The sequence below is a fragment of the Phacochoerus africanus genome, chromosome X (assembly GCF_016906955.1).
Source record: "Phacochoerus africanus isolate WHEZ1 chromosome X, ROS_Pafr_v1, whole genome shotgun sequence".
Taxonomy (NCBI): domain Eukaryota; kingdom Metazoa; phylum Chordata; class Mammalia; order Artiodactyla; family Suidae; genus Phacochoerus; species Phacochoerus africanus.
In genome coordinates, this window is record NC_062560.1 from 12,754,402 (window position 1) to 12,777,223 (window position 22,822).

Here is a 22,822-nt window from a genome sequence, read left to right on the forward strand (position 1 = left end):
GCTTTTAAAATGATCATTAAATAGTGTGGTTACATTTTGATCATTGAGAAGTCTTCTAATGTTCACTATTTCACCTCTACATCTTAGTGTAAAGCAAAACGAAAAGGCTGAAACTTGGTATCTTTGACGTGCCCAGTGGAAACGCTTCTTTTTCTGTTTGTGTTTTTTGCGTTCTCAAGTCCAAAGAGGTTTCTCTGTGCCACTCTGCAGGCACATAGTATACCCACAGCAGAGAAGGGTCCCTTTTTTCTTCCTTCTTTAAAACTTTTTAGATTGGCACCCCAGCAGCATTCCTTTCTGGGAGCTCTGTTCCACGTGCGAAAGCAACACTATTTGGGAGTGATCGCTGTCCCCCGCCAAGGAGGGAGGAGGCGGCATTTCCACCTACGGGAATAACCAGCTGCCACCTCTGGTCCTGGACTTCATGGCCAGGAAAGAGACGGTGTTGCCTCCCTCCCATTAGTGAAGCCAGCTCAGCTAGAACAGGGCACAGTGAAGAGGTCCAGACTCCTTTGGTGAACCCGTGAATTCGTCTGTTTCTTAGCATTGGTGAAAAAAATTAGGTTCTAGGCCAGAGCTGGAGGAGAAAGGTCAGCCTCCCCATCAGGGGGATTGAAATTGAATTAAATCTGTGAGGCACAGAGACTTACGCTGGGACCTCTAGGGAGCAGACCAATAATTAAAGCGTGGGAAGGAATAGAAAATAGCAGCCCCTCAGAGCATGGGCACAGGGGGCGGCTCAGAGTCTCACAGCGTCCCTGGGGCTTGGCAAGGCCCGCCCCTGCAAGCCAGTCCATGATGGTTTGAAAATTTTACTGCTGGAAGCCAGCTGTTCTTTATCTTTTGTCCCATTAGGCGTTGATCCAAAACCACTTGGAGAACAGAAGGATGAAGAGGAAATATGGGAACAACAAGCAAGAGAACTAAGGCAGAGAGGGGAGGGGAGGCATATCGAGCAGCAAGAAGCTTTGGAAAGGGGGCGGCGAGAACTCGAAAAGCTGGATCAGGAAAGGGTAAGACTGCGCACATGCACCCTGTCCTAGCTTCTTCATGCTGCACCTGCGACAGAGCCTTGCTCTGGGGAAGTGAGGCCATGTCTCCAAGTCCTAGGAGGGGCGGGTAAGTGAACCCCCATTGGTGGCCTCCACCGCCCCTTTGCTGCTGAGAACATTTGTGGGCACGCGCACCTCGTGTCTTTCCAGGTTTGGTATTAGTGGTGCCCCAGTTCGCCTGCATCCTCACGTGGTCCTGAAAACGGGCTCGTAGGCAAGGTGAACTTCTCGCTGTGTTGTTGATCTTCTCGTTGTAAATGAGGTTGAAAGAAGAGACTCATGTTGCCTGGCTGGGACTAGAGCAGCTGGGGCGGTGGTTCTGGGGCTCGCTGCCTTCCTCCTGTGCTCTTCTGGCCCTCTGCGCCCTGATTCTGGCCCCAGGTGGATTATTCCGGCCACTGCGCATGCCTGCCGAGTCTTGCATAAATTGATCTTCCATATGGAGGGTCCTTGGCCTCCTGGTTAATTTGGTCTAGAGCACGGGACATTTGAGGCAAATTAATCCCTTCCTTCCTTGAGATGACATGTTTTTGTCCCCCTTTGATGGTAGCTGTGAGTTCAGTGGAAAAAAACAGTTTGCTGGCATGCAGATGGTACTTAAAGGAGCAGGATTTACGTTACTCTGCATCTTTTAACACTTAAAAGTTTTAAAAGATTGGAGTTCCTGCTGTGGCTCAGTGGTAATGAACCCGACTACTATCCATGAGGATGTGGGTTCGATCCCTGGCTTCACTCATTGGGTGAAGGATCTGGTATTACCGTGAGCTCTGGTGTAGGTTGCAGGCACAGCTCAGATCCCCCCCTTGCTGTGGCCGGCAGTTATAGCTCCAGTTCGACCCCTAGCCTGGGAACCTCCATATGCCACAGGTGTGGCCCTAAAAAGAAAAAAAAAAAAAAAAGAAAAAAAGAAAATTAGATGATCTAGTTGTCTATGTCTTATTTTGGTATCCATCTATTTCAGAGGCTAATTGAAGAATCATTGAAGATGGAAATGGAAAAAGAATTCGAAATGAGTCCTCAGGAAATGAAAGACAAATCTAAATCTATTTGTGGTGAAAATCCTTTAGAGAAATACATGAAAATCCTCCAACAGAGTAAAGACCAGGACTCAGCAGATAAGGTGCTGATGCTGTGGCCTGCCCTCTGTGGGGGAGGGGGGGTGCCAAGGGCTTCTGTGGTTTCTTTGAAAACCTTGTGATAAGGGTCTGCCTTCTCCATTGGAGACAAAGGTAAAAGCATAGATAATTCACAGTTCACATGGAGCCTCAAGCCTTTTCAATATCTTACACTCCTGTCAAAATGTCACTTTTGCGTTGGTAGAAGGTGGATGGGATTTTGATTGGTCAAAGTTTGTAAAGGTTGGGAGGTCTTTTTTTATAAGAACATGAAAGAAATATAATGCAAGCACTGTGAATGAATAATGAATGCATTAGTACTGGGACAGTAGTATTTTATGTAAGTCTGAAGTACTGTGGGTGTTGCGAATGGCTTCCGGGTAACTAGTTTATTTCGATGTGCTTCCTAAACGTCATGTTGAAAAGTCATTGCTTTTTTAGACTCTTAAATTACATATATATTTCAAAAATAGTTCTTAGAGAAATAATAAAGTGTTTAATAAAATTAATACATATCTAATTGCAAAATTCTTCTCTTCTCGTCTTTGTGTCAGAGTTCAAAAAAGATGGCCAGAGAGGGCTCACAAGTGGACACATTGCCATCTAGTGACAAAGACGAAAGGTACGGTGTCCCCAACATGGTGTTCTTACGCAAACCATGATCACATTGCGGGTTTTCTCAGCCAGGGAAATGGTCAGATATTGGAGTGTGCCTGTAAGAAATTGCATCAATCAAAAGCACCATCTTCCAAAAGAATCCCATTGGATTTTTTAACTTGTGAAATTGCTACTGATAGAAATTGTAAGCAAGGGCAGAAACCCCACAGGGAAGGAAGGAGAACGTTAACAAAGATGCCTGAATAAACTTGACAGGAATTTAACACGTTAAAAAAATGTTTGTCTTCCCCTAATTCAGTTTCACAGGCTTTTCTCCTGAAGAACCAGATGACTCTTGGTAACTGCTTGGTGCCCAGCTGCTTAACTAAGATATTGGAACGAAAGGCCTGTGAGTTCACTGTAATGAGACATAATTCTCAATAAAAATTCACGTGCAATCTGGTGTGATTTTTTTTTTTTTCCTCTGTAATTCTCCTTGGTACTGTAGTGTATAACCTAAGAAAAATCTAGTCAAGTGACACCTCTTCAGAATTTTTCATCCTCAAGCCTTTCATGACACTGGAATGAGCTGCCTTTTTTTTTTTTTTTTTTCCTTTCCATTTTTGTCTTGTGTTTTATGTGCTTGAAAACTTATCTTATCTTGTCGGTCAAGTTCTAGGCTTGCATTTTGGGAAGTTGCAACTGTGTTCCTTCCTCTCAGAGTTGGGCTACCCCTTGTCAAACAAGAGGCCATCTTCCCGCACATTTCTTGTGACTTGTCCCTGAAAATAAATAAGACACAGGTTTTTCTATTCTTGGCTCTAGAAACAGTATGATAACACCTCTAGTCTTTACCTTAGACATCTTTTTCTTGAGGATGAATACAAACCCTCTTTGGATGGTGATAAAAAGAGAAGATTACATTTATTGAGCACTTACTGTGTGCCAGATACAGTTTTAAACCTTAATAGTTATTAACTCATTAATGCTCGTGTCGGCCACATGAAGAGTGGGTATATGAGTGTCTGCATTTTATAGATCGGGAAACTCGAAGCACAGAGGTTAGGGTCTTGGCCAAGGTCTCAGGGCTGTCAGGCTGTGGAGCCAGGATGTAAGCTTGGGCCTGCCTCTGACCAGGGCCGTTGCGGGTCTGCTCTGGTGCAAGACATTCCCGGGACTTACAGTCGGTTGCCCATGGGATGTCAGGCTCCAGAAGGACCTTCAGAAACTATGTGTCCCCCGAGTCAGGGAAACCGCCCTCCAGTGCAGCACCAGCCTAACCTCCACACGGGGAAGGGCAGACCCTCTTGCTTTCTTTCCTCTTTGTTCATCTTTGTACACCTGCAGTGCTTAGTCCTGCGTGTGGGAGCATCTTGGAGAAGTTCTTGAATGATGCTGCCAGTATGGTCATCAGAAAGCTTATACGGAACTGCTCTGAGGGTGACCAACCATCGTAGTTGCCTGGACTGAGGGGTTTCCTGGGACGTGACTTTCTCTGCTGACCCCTGCTTTCACTTAGCGCCTAATACAGGAAGGGCTTGTCCGGGTCTGTCTTGCCAGTAAAACCCTAGAGGATTGGTTTCCCTTAACACATACAGACTCGGCTTCATTGTTTTTGTGAGTGAAACTTAGGAGGGTTCCATAACAGAACAGGAAGGAGATTTGGGGGGTATTTATTATTTCTTAGGCTTCTAAGGAGTTTCTCATTTTAAGTATGACCTTGAAAATAGTGGAAAGAAAGAATTTGTCTGGGCATCATTCATTATCACACCTACACATCCAACATTGAGCCATAGCGTCACCAAGAACTTGGTATCTTCTCTTTCCACAGCACCTCAGGTTGCTTTTTTTCCCCCTTCCAGCTTCGAGATACAAGTAACATATAGCATTGTGGGAGTTTAATGTATAGAAGATGTTGATTTGATAGACTTACGTTGCAAAGTGATTAACACCATAGCATTAACTAACATGTGCGTCATGCCACGTAATTGTTTTTGTCTTTTTAGGGCCTTACCTGCCGCATTATGGAGGTTCCCACGCTAGAGGTCCAATCAGAGCTGAAGCCGCTGGCCTATAGAACAGCCACAGCAATGTGGCATCCAAGCTGTGTCTGTGCCCTACATCGCAGCTCACAGCAACGCTGCATCCCCAACCCAGTGAACAAGGCCAGGGATCAAACCCGTGGCCTCATGGGCTAGTCAGGTTTGTTAACAGCTGAGCCACGACGGCAACTCCCATGCCACATAATTTGCACTTGATGACAACATTTAAGATCTGTTCGGGGAGTTCCCGCTGTGGCACAGGGGGGAAAAGAGTCCGACTGCACTGGCTCGGGTCACAGCTGCTGGTCGGTTTCAGTCCTGGCCTGGTAACTTCCATATGCTGTGGGTGTGGCCATAAAAAGAAAAAAGATCTATGCTTCAGCGACTTTCAAGTGTTTAATCGCGTATGAACGATACTCACTTACTGTATGTTAGATCCCCTGAACTTACTCATTTTCTAACTGGAAGTTGGTGTTGTTGGACCAACATCTCTTTCCCCCACTCCCAGCCCTTGCTAGCCTTCATTTTGGTCTGTTACGAGTTCTCACATGTAAGTGATATGATACAGTATTGGGCTTTCTCTCCCTGGTTTCACTTAGCATGATGTCCTCAAGGTCCAGCTATGTTGTTGTAAATGGCAGGATTTCCTTTTTCCTCATGATTGAGTAACATTCCATTGCGTGTATATATACCACATGTTTTTTGTTCATTCATCCTGAGATGGACACTTAGGTTGCTTCTGGGTATCTTGGCTATTCTGAACAACACTGCACTGAACAGAGCAAGGCAGATATCTCTTTAAGGTCATGTCTTCATTGTGTTTAGATGAATACCCAGAAATGAAATTGTTAGATCATATGGTCGTTCCAGTTTTCATTTGTTGAGGTTCTTTGTGGCTGCACCAATTTACTTTCCCACCAACAGTACACAAGGTCCCCATTTTCTCTACATCCTCAATCACACTTGTTATCTCTTATCTTTCTGACGATAGCTATTTAAACACGTATGAGGTGACATCTCATTGTGGTTTTGATTTGCATTTCCCTGACAAGGTGACCACCTTCTCATGTACCTGTTAGCCATTTGTATACTGTCTCTGGAGAAAATGTCTGTATCGTTCCTCTGTCCATTTTTTTAATTGATTGGCTTGGGGTTTTTTTGAGTTGTAGGAGTTCTTTTTTTTTTTTTTTTTTTTTGTCTTTTTGCCATTTCTTGGGCCGCTCCTGCGGCATATGGAGGTTCCCAGGCTAGGGGTCGAATCGGAGCTGTAGCCATCGGCCTACGCCAGAGCCACAGCAATGCGGGATCCGAGCCGCATCTGCGACCTACACCACAGCTCACGGCAACGCCAGATCGTTAACCCACTGAGCAAGGACAGGGATCGAACCCACAACCTCATGGTTCCTAGTTGGATTCGTTAACCACTGCGCCACGACAGGAACTCCTGTAGGAGTTCTTAATAAATTTTGGATATTAACCCCTTATCAGATACACGGTTCACAAATATTGTCGCCCATTTTGTAGATTAGCTTTAAAGTTGTGTTGATTATTTCTTCTGCTGTAATCTCACGAGTTTATTTTTGCTTTTGGTGTCAAATCCAAGATGGTGTTACGGAATTTACCCTGTGTGTTTTCTCGGGTCTTGTGTTCAAGTCTTTAATCCATTTTGAGTTAATTTTTGTGTATGGTGTAAGATGGCGTTAAGTTTAATTCTTTTGCATGTGCCTGTCCAGCATTCTCAACATTAATTTTTTTTTTGTCTTTTTGTCTTTTCTGGGGCCACACCTGCAGCATATGGAGGTTCCCAGGCCAGGGGTCTAAATCGGAGCTGTAGCTGCCAGCCTATGCCACAGCAACATGGGATCTGAGCCGCGTCTGTGTCCTACACCACAGCTCATGGCAACGCCAGATTCTTAACCCACTGAGTGAGGCCAGGGATCGAACCTGCAACCTCATGGTTCCTAGTTGGATTTGTTAACCATTGAGCCATGACGGGAACTCCCCAACATTACTTTTTGATGAGACTATTCTTTCTCCCATTGTATATTTTTGGCTTTGTTGGAAATTAATTGACCATGTATACATGAGTTTATTTCTGGATCCTCTATTCTGTTCCATTGATCCACATGTCTGTTTTATGCCAATGCCAAACTGTTTTGGTTACTACAGCTTTGTCATATAGCTTGAAGTCAGGAAGTATGATGGTTATACCTATGGTTTTTTTTTTCTTAAAATTGCTTTAGCTATATAGTGTTTTATTTTGTGGTTTCATACAAAGTTTAGGATTGTTCTATTTCTGTGAAGAATGCCATTTGAATTTTGATAGGGATTGCATTGAATGTGTAGATTACTTTAGGGAGAATGGACATTTTACCAGTATTCCAATCCCTGAGTATGGACTGTCTTTCCATTTATTTGTCATCTTCAGTTTCTTTCATTGGTGTCTTACAGTTTTCAGTGTACAGCTCTTTGATCTCATTGGTTCAGTTTATTTCTAAGTATTTTATTCTTTTTAATGTAATTGTAAATGGTGTATACGCTTTACTTCTCTTTGTGATTGTTCATTGTTAATGTTTAATGCCTCATTGATCAGGCTAGGTCTTCAAGTACTATGTTGAATAAAGTGGCCAGAGTATGTATGCTTGTCTTGTTCCTGATTTTAGAGGAAAAGCTTTTAGCTTCTCACTGTTGAGTATGATGGTAGCTGTGAGCTTGTAATATGTGGCCTTTATTAGGCTGAGGTGCATTCCTCTATACCTAATTTATTGAGGGTTATCATGAAAAGATGTTGAATTGTGTCAAATGCTTATTCATCTAACACGACAAACATGTTATTTTTATCCTTCACTTTGTTCATAGGTGTATCACATTGATTGACTTGCCCATGTTGAACCATCCGTGCATCCCTGAACTAAGTCGCATTTGATCATGATGTATGATCTTTTTTTTTTTTTTTAAATTGAAGCATAGTTGATTTTATGGTTTCATGTCTCTAAGCCATTTTGAGTTTATTTTTGTGTGTGCCATGAGGGTGTGTTTTAATTTCATTGATTTACATGCAGCTGTCGACTTCTTCCAGTAATACTTCTTGAGGAGACTGTCTTTTTCCCAATGTATTTTCTTGCCTCCTTTGTCAAAGGTTAATTGACTATAGGTGTGTGGGTTTATTTCTGGGCTCTCTTTTCTGTTCCAGTGATCCTTATGTCTGTTTTTGTGCCAATACCATGCCATTTTGACTACTGTAGCTTTGTAAAATTGTCTGAAGTCTTGGAGAGTGATGCTTGCTTTTTTCTTTTCCTTCTGCATTGCTTTAGCAGTTCTGGGTATTTTATGAGTCCATGTAAATTTTAGGATTTTAGTTCTGTGAAAAATGTCATGGGTAACTTGATAGGGATCACATTAAATCTGTATATTGCTTTGGTAGTATAGCCATTTTAACAATATTAATTCTAATCCAAGAGCATGGGATATCTTTTCATTTCTTTGAATCATCATCACTTTCCTTTATTAATGTTTTATAATTCTCAGTGTATGTCTTTGACCTCCTTGCTCAGGGTTATTCCTGAATATTTTATTTTTGGGGTATGATTCTTTTTTCTTTTTTGGCCGACCTGTGGCATATGGAGTTCCTAAGGTAGGGGTCAGATCCAAGCCATAGTCACAAGCTAAGCTGCAGCCGTGGCAACACTGGATTCTTAACCCACTGTACTGGGCTGGGGATTGAACCCACGCCTCAGAGCTCCCAAGATGCCACTGATCCCATTGTACCACAGCAGGAACTCCTGGGTGTGTGTATGGGGGGAGGGTTGTCCTTTTAGGGCCACACCTGCAGCATATGGGGGTTCTCAGGCTAGGGGTCCAGTTGGAGCTGTAGCCACCAGCCTACAGCACAGCCATAGCCATGGCTACTTGGGATTCAAGCCGCATCTGTGACCTACACCACAGCTCACGGCAATGCTTAACCCACTGAGCAAGGCCAGGGATCGAGCCCATGTGCTCATGGATGCTAGTAGGGTTTGTTAACCGCTGACCCATGACAGGAACTCCCTTGGGGGGGGGGTGATTTAAAAGTATTTTTTTTTACAGTCCCTTTCTGATACTTCATAGTTAGTGTAAAGAAATGCAACTGATTTATGTATGTTAATCTTGTATCTTGCGACCTTGCTGAATTTGGTGATCAGTTTCTAGTAGTTTTTATGTGCAGTCATAAGTGTTCTCTATATATAGTATCATGTCATGTGCATGTTATAACAATTTTACCTCTTACCTACCAACTTGGATACATTTTTTTTTTTTTTTTGTCTTTTTAGGGCCGCATTCGTGGCATATGGAGCTTCCTAGGCTAGGAGTCCCATCATATGGAGCTTTCTAGGCTAGGGGTCCCATCGGGGCTGTAGCCACCAGCCTACACCACAGCCACAGCAATGTGGGATCTAAGCTGTGTCTGCGACCTATACCACAGCTCACGGCAATGCAAGATCCTTAACCCACTGAGCGAGGCCTGGGAATCATACTTGCATCCTCATGGATACTAGTTGGGTCTGTTAACTGCTGAGCCATGACGGGAACTCCTGGATACATTTTATTTTTCTTACCTGATTGCTGTGGGTAGGACTTCCCACACTGTATTGAATAGAAGAGATATGAGTGGGCATCCTTGTCTTGTTCCACATTTAAATGGGAAGGCTTCTAGCTTTTTATCATTGAGTCTTTAGTCTACTGGCTGTGTGATGAGTGATCTTTTTAAAGTCCTGTTGAAATCTGCTTGCTAATGTCTAGTTGAGAATTTTTGCATTTGGGTTCATCAAGCATATTGCCCTGTAATTTTCTGTTAGTTTCCTCATCTGAAGTGTGTATTGGATTAATTCTAAACTTATAAAATGAGTTTGGAAGTGTTGAAAGATTTTTGATTAAGGATTCAATCTCCTTACTAGTGGAGTTCCTGTCGTGGTGCAGTGGTTAACGAATCTGACTAGGGACCATGAGGTTGCGGGTTCGGTCCCTGCCCTTGCTCAGTGGGTTAACGATCTGGCGTGGCCGTGAGCTGTGGTGTAGGTTGCAGACGCGGCTTGGATCCGGCATTGCTGTGGCTCTGGCATAGGCCGGTGGCTACAGCTCTGATTCGACCCCTAGCCTGGGAACCTCCATATGCCGCGGGATCAGCCCAAGAAATAGCAAAACAAACAAACAAACAAAAAAAAAACAAAAAAAAAATGACAATCTCCTTACTAGTAATTGGTATCTCTGAGTTTTCTATTTTTTTATGATTCAGTCTTGGAAGGTTATATTTTTCTAGGAAATGATATATTTCTGCTAGATTGTCCAGTTTGTTAGCATGTAATTCTTCATTGTAGTCTATAGTTCTGTGTATTTGCATAGTATCAGCTGTAGCATCTCCTCCTGGATTTATAATTTCGAGTCCGCTCTCTATTTCTTGGTTAATCTAGCTAAAGGCTTGTCACTTGTGTTTCGTTTCTCTTTGCTTTTTTTTTTTTTTTTGGCTTCTTTGGGCCCACCTGCGACATATGGAGGTTCCCAGGCTAGAGGTCTAATTGAAAGCTACAGCTGCCAGCCTACACCACAGCCACAGCAGTGCCAGATCCAAGCTGTGTCTGCAACCTACACCACAGCTCACGGCAACGCGGGATCCTTAACCCACTGAGCAAGGCCAGGGATCGAACTCGCAACCTCATGGTTCCTAGTTGGATTTATTTCTGCTGTGCCACGAAAGGAACTCCACATTTTTTTTTTTTTTTAAAGAAACAATTGCCAGTTTCATTGATACTCTGGGCTTAGTTTTTTTTGTTTTCTAGTTCTTTGAGGTGTAAAGGTAGGTTGTATCTTTGAGACCTTCCTTCCTTCCTCCCTTCCCCCTCCCCTGTCCCTCTTTCTTTGCCATGCCTGGGGCATGTGAAAGTGCCCAGGCCAGGGATCGATCCCACACCTCAACAGCTACATCACTTCGGTTCTTAACCCACTGCACCACAGCAGGAACTCCTCTTATTTCTTAATGTAGACATTTATTGCTCTAAACTGCCCTATTAGTGTTGCTTTGCTGCATTCCCTAAGTTTTGATGGGTTGTATTTCCATTTTCACTTGTCTCAAGATGTTTTTTATTTCTCTTTTTTGCTTTCTTTTTCATTGTTTGGGAGCATGTTGTTTAACATGAATTTATGAATTTTCCAGTTTTCTTCTCAATTAATTTTTGGTTTTATATGATTGTAGTTGGAAAAGATGCTCGATAATGATTTCAGTCTTCTTAAATTTGTCAGGTCTTGTGTCACGGCCTAACACACGATCTATCTGGAGAATGTGCCATGTATGCTTAAAAAGAATGTGTATTCTGCTCCTGTTGGATGGAATGTTGTGTAATTGTTAAGTTCCTCTTGTCCAATATGTTAAGTCCAGTGTTTCCGTACTGACTTTGTGTCTGGATTATCTATCCATTGTTGAAAGTGGGGTTGTGAAGCCCGCTGATTATTACTGTATTGCCATCTTTTTCCCTCTTCAGGTCTGTTCATAATTATTTTATATATTTAGGTGCTCTTATGTTGGGTGCATAAATATTTACAAATGGTATATCCTTTTGGTGAACTGACTTCTTTATCATTACATAATGATGTATCTGTCTATTGTTACAGTCTTTGGCTTAAGGTCTACTTTGCCTGATTAACTACCTCAGCTTTCTTTTGGCCTCTGTTTGCATGGAATATATTTTTTTCCCTCCCTTCATTTTAAATCTGGTGTGTCCTTAAAGCTAAAGTGAGTTTCTTTTGGGCAGCATATTTATGGGGCCTTTTTTTTTTTTTAATCCATTCAGACACTCCAAAGTGATTGAGCGGTTTGCTCTTTTTCTCCCCCCTTTGGCCTCACCCACAATATGCAGAAGTTCTTGGGCTAGGGGTCAAACCTGCACCACAGAGGTGACCCATGCTGCAGCAGTGACAACGCCAGATCCTCAACCTGCTGCCCCACAAGGGAACTCTTGCACCCTGTTTCTTTTAGTCTGAGAATTGAGTCCATGTACCTTTAAAGCAATTATTGACAGCCATGGACGTTTGCCATTGTATTGTTTTCTAGTTGATCAGTAATTCTTTGTTTTTTTTTTCCTCTCTTATTGTCTGCCTTTGTGATTTGATGATTTCCTGTAGTGCTATGCTTAGATTTATTTATCTTTTGTGTATATACTTTAGGTTTTTGCTTTGTGGTTACCCTGGGAATCACATAAAACATATTTATAATAGTCTATTTTAAGCTGATGATGACTTAACTTTGAACACATACAACTGCATTTATATTTTCCCATGTTTTGATGTCACAATTTGCATCTTTTTACATTGTATATCCAGTATCAAATTATTGCATAGTTATTTCTAATCCTTTGGTCTTTTAACTTTTTTTTTGTTTTTTTTGTCTTTTTGCTGTTTCTTTGGGCCGCTCCTGTGGCATATGGAGGTTCCCAGGCTAGGGGTCGAATCGGAGCTGTAGCTGCCAGCCTACGCTGGAGCCACAGCAACGCGGGATCCGAGCCGCGTCTGCAACCTACACCACAGCTCACGGCAACGCCGGATCATTAACCCACTGAGCAAGGGCAGGGATCGAACCCGCAACCTCATGGTTCCTAGTCGGACTCGTTAACCACTGCGCCACGACGGGAACTCCTGGTCTTTTAACTTTTATGTTAGAGTTACAAGTGACTTACCCACCACTATTACAATTTTGAATTTATATATGTACCTTTACCTGTGTGTTTTATACTTTATTTTCCTGTTGCTGATTAGCATCTTTTCATTTAAGCTTGAAGAACATTTCTTTTTTTTTGTTTGTTTTTTTGTTTTGTTTTTGTCTTTTTGTTATTTCTTGGGCCACTCCTGTGGCATATGGAGGTTCCCAGGCTAGGGGTCGAATCAGAGCTGTAGCCACCAGCCTATGCCAGAGCCACAGCAACGTGGGATCCGAGCTGCGTCTGCAACCTACACCACAGCTCACGGCAACGCCGGATCCCTAACCCACTGAGCAAGGCCAGGGATCGAACCTGCAACCTCATGGTTCCTAGTCGGATTCGTTAACCACTGCGCCACGACGGGAACTCCCTGAAGAACATTTCTTAAATGACTGGTCTGGCTTTTGCTTGTCTGGAAAACTCTGTCCTTCAGTTGCGAAGGCCGGCTTTTCTGGGTATAGTATCCTTGGTTGGCAGTTGTTCTCTTTCAGCAGTGGGATATGTCATTTCACTCTCATCTGACCTGGACAGTTTCTGCTGATGGTCTTATGGGGGTTCCCTTACATGGAATAAATTGGTTTTTTCTTGGTGTTTTTAAGATTCTCTCCTTGTGTTTAGCTTTTGATAATTCAACATTAATGTGTCTCTTTGGATTCATATTTTTTTTTGTAACACTCTGGACTTCCCAGATCTGGATGTTTATTTCTTTTCCCATGTTAGGGAAGTTTTCAGCCATTATTCCTTTAAATAAATTTTCTCCCTCTTTCTCATCTCCTTCGTGGACCTCTGTAATGTGAATGATTGGTTCACATGATGGTGTCCTATAAGTCCCTTAAATTATCTTCACTCTTTTTCATTCTTTTTTCTTTTTCCTCCTCTGACTGGATAAATTCTAGCGATCTGTCTTCAATTTGCTTGTCCTTTTGCTTAATCTCTAGTCTTCTGGTTGAACTCTTCTATTGAAATTTTGAATTACTGTATTCCTCAGTTACGTGATTTACTTGGTACTTTTAAATACTTTGTTGAAATTCTCACTTTGTCATTGCATTGTTCTCCTGACCTCGGATGAGCATCTCTGTGACTGTTACTTTGAACTCTCAGGTAAGTCACTTATTCTCATTTCAGTAAAGTCTGTTTCTAGAGTTGTATCTTGTTCTTTTGTTTGGAAATAGTCTCTTATTTCTTCATTTTCCTTGACTGTCTGTGTTGATTTCTCTGCAGTAGAAAACAGCCACCTCTCCCAGTCTGGACCGAGTGGTCTCATGCAGGAGATGAACTTTGTCCATCAACCCGGCCTAGACTTCTGCTTGCTTCTCAAACTTTTACGATGGGCCTGACTGCCCTCTTTGTTCTTGGTGCTTCTCAGTACTTGAGAGTGTGTCAAGATGGTTCAGTGTCCCAAAGGGGAGGATCACAGTCAGCACCTAGATGCGGGTAGTTGCAAGCTGAACCCTCAGATGGCAGCTGGCAAAGTGTGTAGTTAGATTCCTTCCTGGAATATACTGGGAGGTGGGGGTTTTTGCCTGCTTCTTTTGCACTTGGCCTGCGTGTATAGCTGAAGGTTGTGCTCCTGGGCCTGTTAAGAAGTGCTTCTTTGTTTACTACAGTCCTGTAGGACTTGTGAATGCAAGCCCTATTGGCCATCAGAGCCAGACGATCTGGGCATCTGTCCCTTGGGTGGCAGCTGCTAAAGCTGGAGCACAAATGTGTGTATCAGCTCCTTCCTGGGAGATTCCTTGCTCTCAGGGGAGGATACTAGTTATCCCCTAGATGTGTGCTAAATGAGAAGACTGACTCTTACCAGGTTTTTTTCTTTTTTTAGGGCCAAGCTTGCGGTATATAGAAGTTCTCAGGCTAGGGGTTGAATCTTGGAGTTGTAGCCACCAGCCTACACCACAGCCACAGCAACATGGGATCTAAGCCACATCTGCGACCAACACCATAGCTCATGGCAACACCGGATCCTTAACCCTCTGAGTGAGGCCAGGGATAGAACCCAAATCCTCATGGATTCTAGTTGGGTTCATCAACACTGAGCCACAACAGGAACTCCTCATCAGCTTTTAATATATGCAAATACACCCTTTTCAGGGAAAGACTAGGAGTTGGTGGTCCTTTAGAGCCAGGTAAGACCTGTTGGTGTATTAGAGTTTTGTGGGTTTCTTGGACACAAAACCCGTTGGCTTTAAGAGCTATGTGTTTGGGGTGGGGGGTTCTGTTCGTTAGATGGAAGTTGGGGTACTAGATGTGGGGTCCAAATCCTTTGCTCTTCAGGGAGACCTCAAGTTGGGAGTACCTAGTGTGGTGGTGTGCTGGAGGTGGGGTTTATGGTAAGAGCATGTCTCAGCCTTTCCCTCCTGTTTCAGTGTGGGTATTTTCTCCACTGGATGTGTAGGAGTAGCTCGGTGAGTTTTCTCTCTGAGAAAAAGTTGCTTTGTGTGCAGTGATACAGTCAGTGTGTCCATAGGAGGAAGGGAATTCAGGAGCCTGTGTCACTGTCTCAGAACTAAACCTTAAGGTAAATTTTTAACTCTTTGTAGTATTAGTTTCCCCCCTTCTTTTTATTTTTCACAGCCCTTGTATAAACAATTAATGGTATTCTTTGTTTTCTTGCTTCACTTGGGGTTTGGTTTTTTTTTTTTTTTTTCCTTGTCAGTCAACTTAAATTCTAAGCAGTATTCTTTTTTTTTTTTTTTTAATTTTTATGGCCACATATGTGGCATACGGAAGTGCCTGGGCTAGGGGTCAAATTGGAGCTGCAGCTGCCAGCCTCCACCACAGCCACTGCAACAATGGATCTGAGCCACATCTGTGACCTCTGCCACAGACTGTGGCAATGCCACATCCTTAACCCACTGTGCAAGGCCAGGGATGGAATCCACATCCTAATGGACACTATGTTGAGTTCTGAACCCACTGAGCCACAACAGGAACTCCTAAGCAGTATTCTTCATACTGCATATCAGGTTACAGCGTGTTTAATGAAGAGTAAATCAGCTCTTTATGTGGCATTTCAGATGGCCACATCATCTAGAATGCCTATGAACACAGACTGCAAAGTGTGACACGTTCCCCTGCACCTCCTGGCTTTGCAAGACCCCCTGAGTGTTTACATCTTCCTCAGGTAAGGTACAATGAAGTTTAAATATCAGAACAGGAACATTGAGGGGCAGTTTAGAGAAAGAATGTTCACTGACCTCTATTGGTATTTTTTTTTTTTTTAACTATTTAGCGCCGCACTCGAAGCATGTGGAAGTTCCCAGGCTCGAGGTCTGGCTGTAGCCACCAGACTACACCACAGCCATAGCAGCACAGGATCCTAGCTGAGTCTGTGACGTCCACCACAGCTCACAGCAACACCGGATCCTTAACCCACTAATCAAGGCCAGGGATCAAACCTTCGTCCTCATGGATGCTAGTCAGATTCATTTCCACTGAGCCACAATGAGAAATCCTATTTGTATTTTTCTTTCCTCAAAACTTTCTGCTTTTGTTCGTCTTTAATACTGATTTTGAAAAAGTCACCTTAAGTAAAATCTCTAGTTTTGACAAAACACCTAAGAACGAGCCCTGTACTAGCTAGTGAAAGATGCCACCATTTAGGACAAGATGCTAAAAGCGGATTGCCTCTTCTAAACCTTGTAACACAGGCAGACTTGGCTTTACTGTGCTGTGCTTTATTGCACGTCACCGATACAGTGTTCTTTACAGATGGAAGCTTTGTGGCAGCCCTGATCAAGCAAGTATATTGGGTCTGTTTTTGGAACAGCATTTGTTCATGTCTCTGTGTCCCATTTGGGTAATTCTCATGATGTTTTTGCTTCTCTAGCGAGAAGATAATGACCCGAGGACTCAGATGATGGTTAGCATTTTTGGCACTGAAGTATCTTTTAATTAAGGTATGTGCATTGTTTTCTTACGCATGTTGCACACTTTATTAGAATATGGTATCATGTGTACATAACTTCTTTTATATGTACTGGGCAGCTGAAAAAATTCTGTTACTCTCTATTGTGATATGTGCTGTATTGCAGTGGTCTGAAACTGAACCTGCAGCATCTCTGAGGCTGGCCTGGATTAGGACTATAATAGCATGAAAAAGCCCTAAGAGGATTCTTTCAGAAAGTTGTTTGTGGAATCTTTAGCTCTCATCTTTTAAATGGACTTAAAGTATTTTGCTTGTTGGTTTTTAAATGAGTAGGTCCCTCTGCTATAATTTCCACTTTTTGTTTCTTACAAATCAAGTTTCACACGGTGTAACTAGAAACAGGCAAAAATCTGTTTCACCCTCTAAAAGTTCCTATCTTTGGTAGCAGGATTACTGTCAGTAATGAATAAACTGCATGTGATCTATGCAACCTAAGCAATAACTGCACAAACTGCTACATACACAGAAGGTGTTCATTCAGCAATGTGCCAAACAGCACACAAATGGCGCTCCTGATTGTTTCCCTGCTGAGCGTGAAGGAAGGGTGATGCTCGCAGGCAGCCCCTCATTTAGAGATGTCAGTGGGTCAATAGTGACACAGGCTGGCCCTGACCAGGAAAGGTCGCCTGTGGAAAATCCAAAGGTATAATCATGTTGAGAGATAAGTAGGGGAACGAGATTACAAAATGAAATCCTCAGTAACAAATTGAGCTCTGCGCTTTAGTGAGTAACTGTTCGATCTAAATGGTTCTTCTTTCAATAGACTTTTAAAATTGAAGTATAGTTGATGTACAGTGTTGTGCGTTCATTTCTGCTGTACAGCACAGTGACCCAGTTATATGTATTATATGCAGTCTTTTTTTTTTGGATTCTTTTCCATTATGGTTTATCAGAGAGTACTGAATATAGCTCCCTGTGCTATACACAGTAAGACCTAGTTTGGCAGACTTTTATAGCTTGGATTTGTAAAATAGCCAGTGGTACCTGGAATTTTATGAAGGTTCCTCATTGTTTTACCCTTTCCCCCAACTTAAAGCTTTGTGTTATTCCAGCTTTGTGTTATTCCCATAAATAAGTATGAAGCTAGTCAGGCAAATTATATACAGGTTAGTGGCACTTTATGTAAAATACCACCCGGTCCAGTTATGATGTTTTGTCAAATCGCTCTTGCTTCAGAGAGTTCTCTCAAATGAAACATGTAGCACTTACAAACTTGATTTCCATACAAATGTAGAATCTTCGTGATGCATACTATTTAAAAATGACACCATACCGAAGACAGAGAAAGATAGTATTTACGTATGGTAAAAAGGCAAGTGAACGAAGCTATAATTTTATTTCATTTCTCTTAATACATCCACAACTATTTCCACCTAAATAGATCTTTAAAATAAGCATACACAAGTATTGACTATTATCTACAAATATTTATTGTAACACTTGAATAGAACTACAGGAAGCCCTTGGCACTGATAGAAAATATTGATCCACTGTTAGGTTACAAAAATTTATACATAGCAAAATTTAATGCTCTTTACATAAAAAATATTAGACTACCTAAACAAAACGTTCAGAAATTCCTGGCAATAGCTACCAGAATTAGAAAAGTAAAATTAGGCTTTAGACACTGCCTCTGCTAGAACACTGGACTCTAACAGCACCTCCACTGCTGGAAAAAATATTTAAGTCTGTCATGCAACAGGAAAACAAAACACCAAGCCATTCTGGAACAACTTTCTACACAGAAGAGAACTTCTCCCAATTAGTTTAAAAAAAAAAAAAAAAGTCAAGATCCAAATAGGCATTTTTTTAGGCATTAACAACAACAAAAAGAATCCAAATGAAACATTATACTTGATGTTCAGTTTTAATAGCATCTGATAAAGGTATGCTTCCTTTCATTTTAACACATTTCTGCACATGTATATGTTTTAAAATCCAGGAAACAGCCAAACCACAAGTTAAGTCTTAACATGAATATACATAGTTAACCCTATATTATGCAGCCCCTTTTAAAAAGCACTGATGCACCCCAACAGTTATATGTATCATTTCATAAAGAACAACACAAAGTTTACCATCACTAATACCCAATACCTATTCACTTAATGTTCTGAAACACAATGATTTAGAAGGCAAGTTTCTTTTGAAGATGGCTTAAACTCAAGCAGATTTTTTTTGTTTTTCTGATTTTTTTTTTTTTTGGTCTTTTTGCCGAACATTGAATTTTATTATTCCCAGGAAACTAAGATTTAGGTAAGAAAAAGTGAAATAAATACCAACCCTACTTAAAGTATTCAAGTCTATAAAAGTAGGAGGTCTGTGGTCTAGTTGTAATTAAGTTGTAGATAGTTGGTATGAAACTGTAAACTCACTTTTCAGACCACATAAAAATGGTTGAGAGTGGTGGTCATTTTAACAAGGTAACACTTCGTAAGGGAAAAAAAAACATTGGTGGAACAAAATTTTATGAAGGATTTGGGGTAGCCTGTTGTAACTGAAGTTCTTAGAAATTTAAAGCAAACACTCATTAAGGCAGAGCTGACATTGAGCTGACATTGCTTTCTCAAGAAGAATGATGACAACTGGGTCACTTTATTACAATGAAACCTATTATAAAATTGATTCTGGAAAGCCTATCAGTTGGAATCCAGCTTTTTCCATGGTAGGTGTAGTAGAATTACTCTAGCAGGCTCGCTTGAGCATTCTTGGAAAAAAGATTTCTGAGTAGTTCAGGAAATTAATATGTCCTGGACTGGGGGAATCAGCCAAATTTTTTTAAAGGTCCATTGTACGGCTCACGTATCCCTGAGCCAGTTTAATAAACGTCAGCTGTGAGAACTGGAACGTCACCTCAGCTGTATTTTATTCCCTATTTAGATACGTGGATGTGAGGACAGATGGCATCCGTGAACTGGTGGCCATTTCGCTTGATGCTGGCGCACCACGGGCCCGTGTCAAGGACTATGCCATCTTCCCCGGGCGTCTTGGCCGATTTGCTCTAGGGATGGATGCGAACATGGCACAGGGTTCAAAAGGATGAACCATCATTTTGTCAAAGTGTTGCCTTTTAAAATGGCTCACATGACACCTCCGATATCTGTTCTAAAGGAAAAGATTTACGTACTGGAAGGTTTTCCTAGAAACACATCCTGGCAGCTTGAGACAGACAATGAAGTGTTGGGACTGGTACATGAGTTTGTTGGGTGGGGAACACATCTGGACTGCAGAGCAGCTGTCTGGTGATTTGTCAGAGCTGTCAACTCGTCGGCTGAGACCCTCTGGCAGACCTTTATGTGTAAGAATTGAGTTGTTCTTTTGACCGAGACTGGATATCTTGCAGTTCCTGTTCTTCCTTTGCTTTGATATCCTGGTAAGCCTGCATTTTGCTTGCATCCTTTAAGTAAGCCCAGTTAGAAGACAGTATCATGAGGAAGTGGATCTGGAAGAGAAGGGTGAGCATGATGGCTAGTGAGCATGTGAGGAGGCAAAGCGAGCTGCGAGCCGGATTAGACGCTGCGGACTGAAAGGGGAGAGGGTTATTCTGTATTAATACCCACCCTGCTGTCAGGGGCATCGGAGACAGAGCGCATGCTCTACCAGGGCACTTCACATTGAGAGGCTGAAGAAAGGTTAGTACACAATGAACTCGGAAAAAAATGGTCAACGTTATTGTTCAGAAAAGGCAAAAATGAAGTACGTACGAGAGGGTAACTTTTTACCATTTTGAGAGCAACTTTAAGGACAGGCAGAAGTTCAGAAAGACGTTGTATGGTTATTTTAAAGTAAGTGTCATGCAAAGATCTTTCCTATCTCTGGACAAAAATCCATTCCCCCAAAGGCCTGAAAGTGTGAACAATGTTTAAGTAAGTAATATAAAACTACATATTTAACGTGGAAAAATTAAGTGAAGGTCATAACCCAAAATAAGAACTATAAGCAAAGCATGCAGTCCCTGTGTTAACACATTTTGAGCAGTGAAACTACATTTTTCATTTATAACTGCCATGATTTCATTTCACAAAAGGTCAAAATCTTTATTATCATTGTTGATAGTGGATGAGGCAAATGCGTCTTTCCTGTTTATTTTTCCTCATCTTTTCCTGCAAAATCTACAACACAGTTTCCTTCTATTTCATATTTCCTTCTCAGCATATTTGAGACTTTCAGATCCAGGCACAATTTCTCTCCCCATTAAAATCTTACTAAAATCTGACGTGCAGTTTGAGAAGTGGCTGTGAGGAATCAGTTACTACTCACCCTAACTCGTCACTTGGATGTTAATTCTCTGGGCTCTGCCAGGAGTTTGTAAAACCCTTTTCTCAGAGATAACTGATGAATTATTTTCCTTCAAATTTTTGGACAGTCCGCTTATTTGAGGGGCATGCATTTGGTAGCAAGCCAGGTAATGATAAAAAAAAGAAAATGTTTCAAGCAAATTTAAAATACATTTGTAAATTACTTTCCAGATGGAGTCTGACAAAACTAAGTCCAGATTAAAATAGTTCGCTTCCATTTCATCTTCAGGACTTGTTTTCATCACTGAAACAGGTTACCAAGCAAAACCAACGGAAAAGGTAAAGGATACCCAAGTTTGAATACTTCACTTAGAGATACTGCTCCAAGTTAAGAAAACTTTTTCAGTGGATGCTCACCAGTGTCAACAAGTAACTGAATCCTTTCCAAAAGGTGGAAATAGCCAGATCTCATTATTCTGTGGTCCACGTACGGTAAGTCATTGTATTAATCTACCATGCGACATAAGTTGATTAGAGCAATTTACAAATTACTGAAAGAAAACTGCAGGAACCTAGGCTCTGCTTTAGTCTATGGGTCAGGGACATTTCATGCTATCGAGTAGAGCTCTCTAAAGCTCCTCATGGGCCCTTATGCATCTAGAACTTAGTGCAGCAGTCTTCCCGACTCTTAAACTTCAAAACCGCATAGTTATACGTAGTAGCCATCATGTAGATCAGCTGGTGGAAGAGAACAGAACAGGACAGTAAGATACAGGCAGTGGGGGCCGGCGCCCTGACTCTCTACACACGGGTGGGAACGGGCCAGCTCCAAGCCTAAGGTGCTTCTTTTGCCAATTTATAATTACAACAGAAGATTTTCATACCTAGCACACACACATCTTTTTGTTGTTTCAAATATACACATCCTCTGCTCTCCCCTTAATATGCTAATGAAAAAGACTCAGACGTGTTTAAGGCACACCCGAGAGCTAGGTCAGCAGCCTGTGAACAATGAGGCTAAAAGCCCCGTGTGCCCTTGTCTTTGCCTCACTGTCCCCTCCGCAGCTTTTTAGTCCTCTCCTGGCCTGTGGCTCAGCTAGGAGAACAGGGGTTCTTTCCATGGCTGGAATGGGCAGGGAGGATGTCACGGTTGGAAAAGCTGGCAAGGACTCGGTGCTGAGCACAGGCAATTTCCCCCCTCCCTCTACCCATCAGATGTCTGGAAACCACAAGCCACACCTGCCCAAGTTACACATACACACACACACATCAACATCCACCTGTGTGGTTGCAGCTTCCTTATTTGTGAATTTGCCTCAGGGCTAACCCTTCTGATTTCCAAGTCAGGCCTCCTGGCACTGCCACGGCCACACAGATGTGCAACGCGGGGAAAAGCCTGAGTCCACCACGGCCACACACGCCTTCTTGTGGCAGCTCTCAGACTATAAACAACAGTGTCCTTTTTGCAGTCTATTTAGTGCCGTGTGTGCTTGCATTTCTGTGATTGTGTTACTAGAGTCCTGAAGGGCTGGCCAGCGTTCCTACATGCAGGAAGGCTGCGAGGGCCCGGGCGGAGAACATGGCTGAGAGTTCACAGTTCATGACTTGGCACTATACGCTAAATAAGATGTCTTTAAACAGAAGCAAATGGATGGACGTATAAACCTTGTTTGGACCAAAAACACTGTGACCCTGAGGCTGTGCCTCCCCTGGGAGCAGCAGCCCGGGGCTCACTTGCTCAGGGTTTGAAGAGACCCTATGCAACAGAAGTTCTCTACCTAACAAGGGCCCCTGCCCGTGTAGGAATGTGTATACATGAGGTTCTCCTGGCAATGAAGATTTCTTGGCAAAGCAGTGAGTAGTAATGCCTCCTGGCACACGGGTCCACTGTTGAGGCCGTGAAAGGAAGGGCTGAGTGTGCAGCTGTGCCCCACGCCCTCCTAGTTACCCACGTTTTAAGTGTCGGAACCCTCTCTTCTTCCCACAGAATCCACATTTCATCCCCTACCATCTAAGCCAAGCCCACCGCCTGGTACTTCCTGCAGTCTGGACAAGCGGTAAGTTGACACGGGGAAACTCAACCAAGGTCGAGTCCCGGGCTTGGTGGCTGGAAGGGAAATCCGCTG

General features: G+C 42.5%; 2 protein-coding genes across 12 annotated transcripts in view; one reads left to right on the top strand and one right to left on the bottom strand.

Moving 5' to 3' along the window:
- The window catches only part of OFD1 (OFD1 centriole and centriolar satellite protein), an 89,193-nt gene extending 85,971 nt beyond the window's left edge, over positions 1–3,222 (top strand). For all 7 annotated transcript variants that reach the window (XM_047765122.1, XM_047765123.1, XM_047765125.1 and 4 more), the window contains 4 exons: positions 856–1,013; positions 2,014–2,172; positions 2,722–2,789; positions 3,084–3,222. In XM_047765122.1, coding sequence (XP_047621078.1) covers positions 856–1,013; positions 2,014–2,172; positions 2,722–2,789; positions 3,084–3,126 — 428 coding nt within the window. In that variant the 3' untranslated portion in view covers positions 3,127–3,222. The remainder of the gene's footprint in view (positions 1–855; positions 1,014–2,013; positions 2,173–2,721; positions 2,790–3,083) is intronic.
- A 14,648-nt stretch (positions 3,223–17,870) lies between these two features.
- GPM6B (glycoprotein M6B) overlaps positions 17,871–22,822 on the bottom strand; it is a 154,582-nt gene continuing 149,630 nt past the window's right edge. For 3 of the 5 annotated variants that reach the window (XM_047764144.1, XM_047764142.1, XM_047764140.1), the window contains one exon: positions 17,871–19,900. In XM_047764144.1, the coding sequence (XP_047620100.1) occupies positions 19,751–19,900 (150 nt within the window). In that variant the 3' untranslated portion in view covers positions 17,871–19,750. Of the gene's footprint in view, positions 21,435–22,822 lie in introns of all 5 variants that reach the window. The other 2 variants (XM_047764141.1, XM_047764143.1) reach the window with 1 other exon arrangement.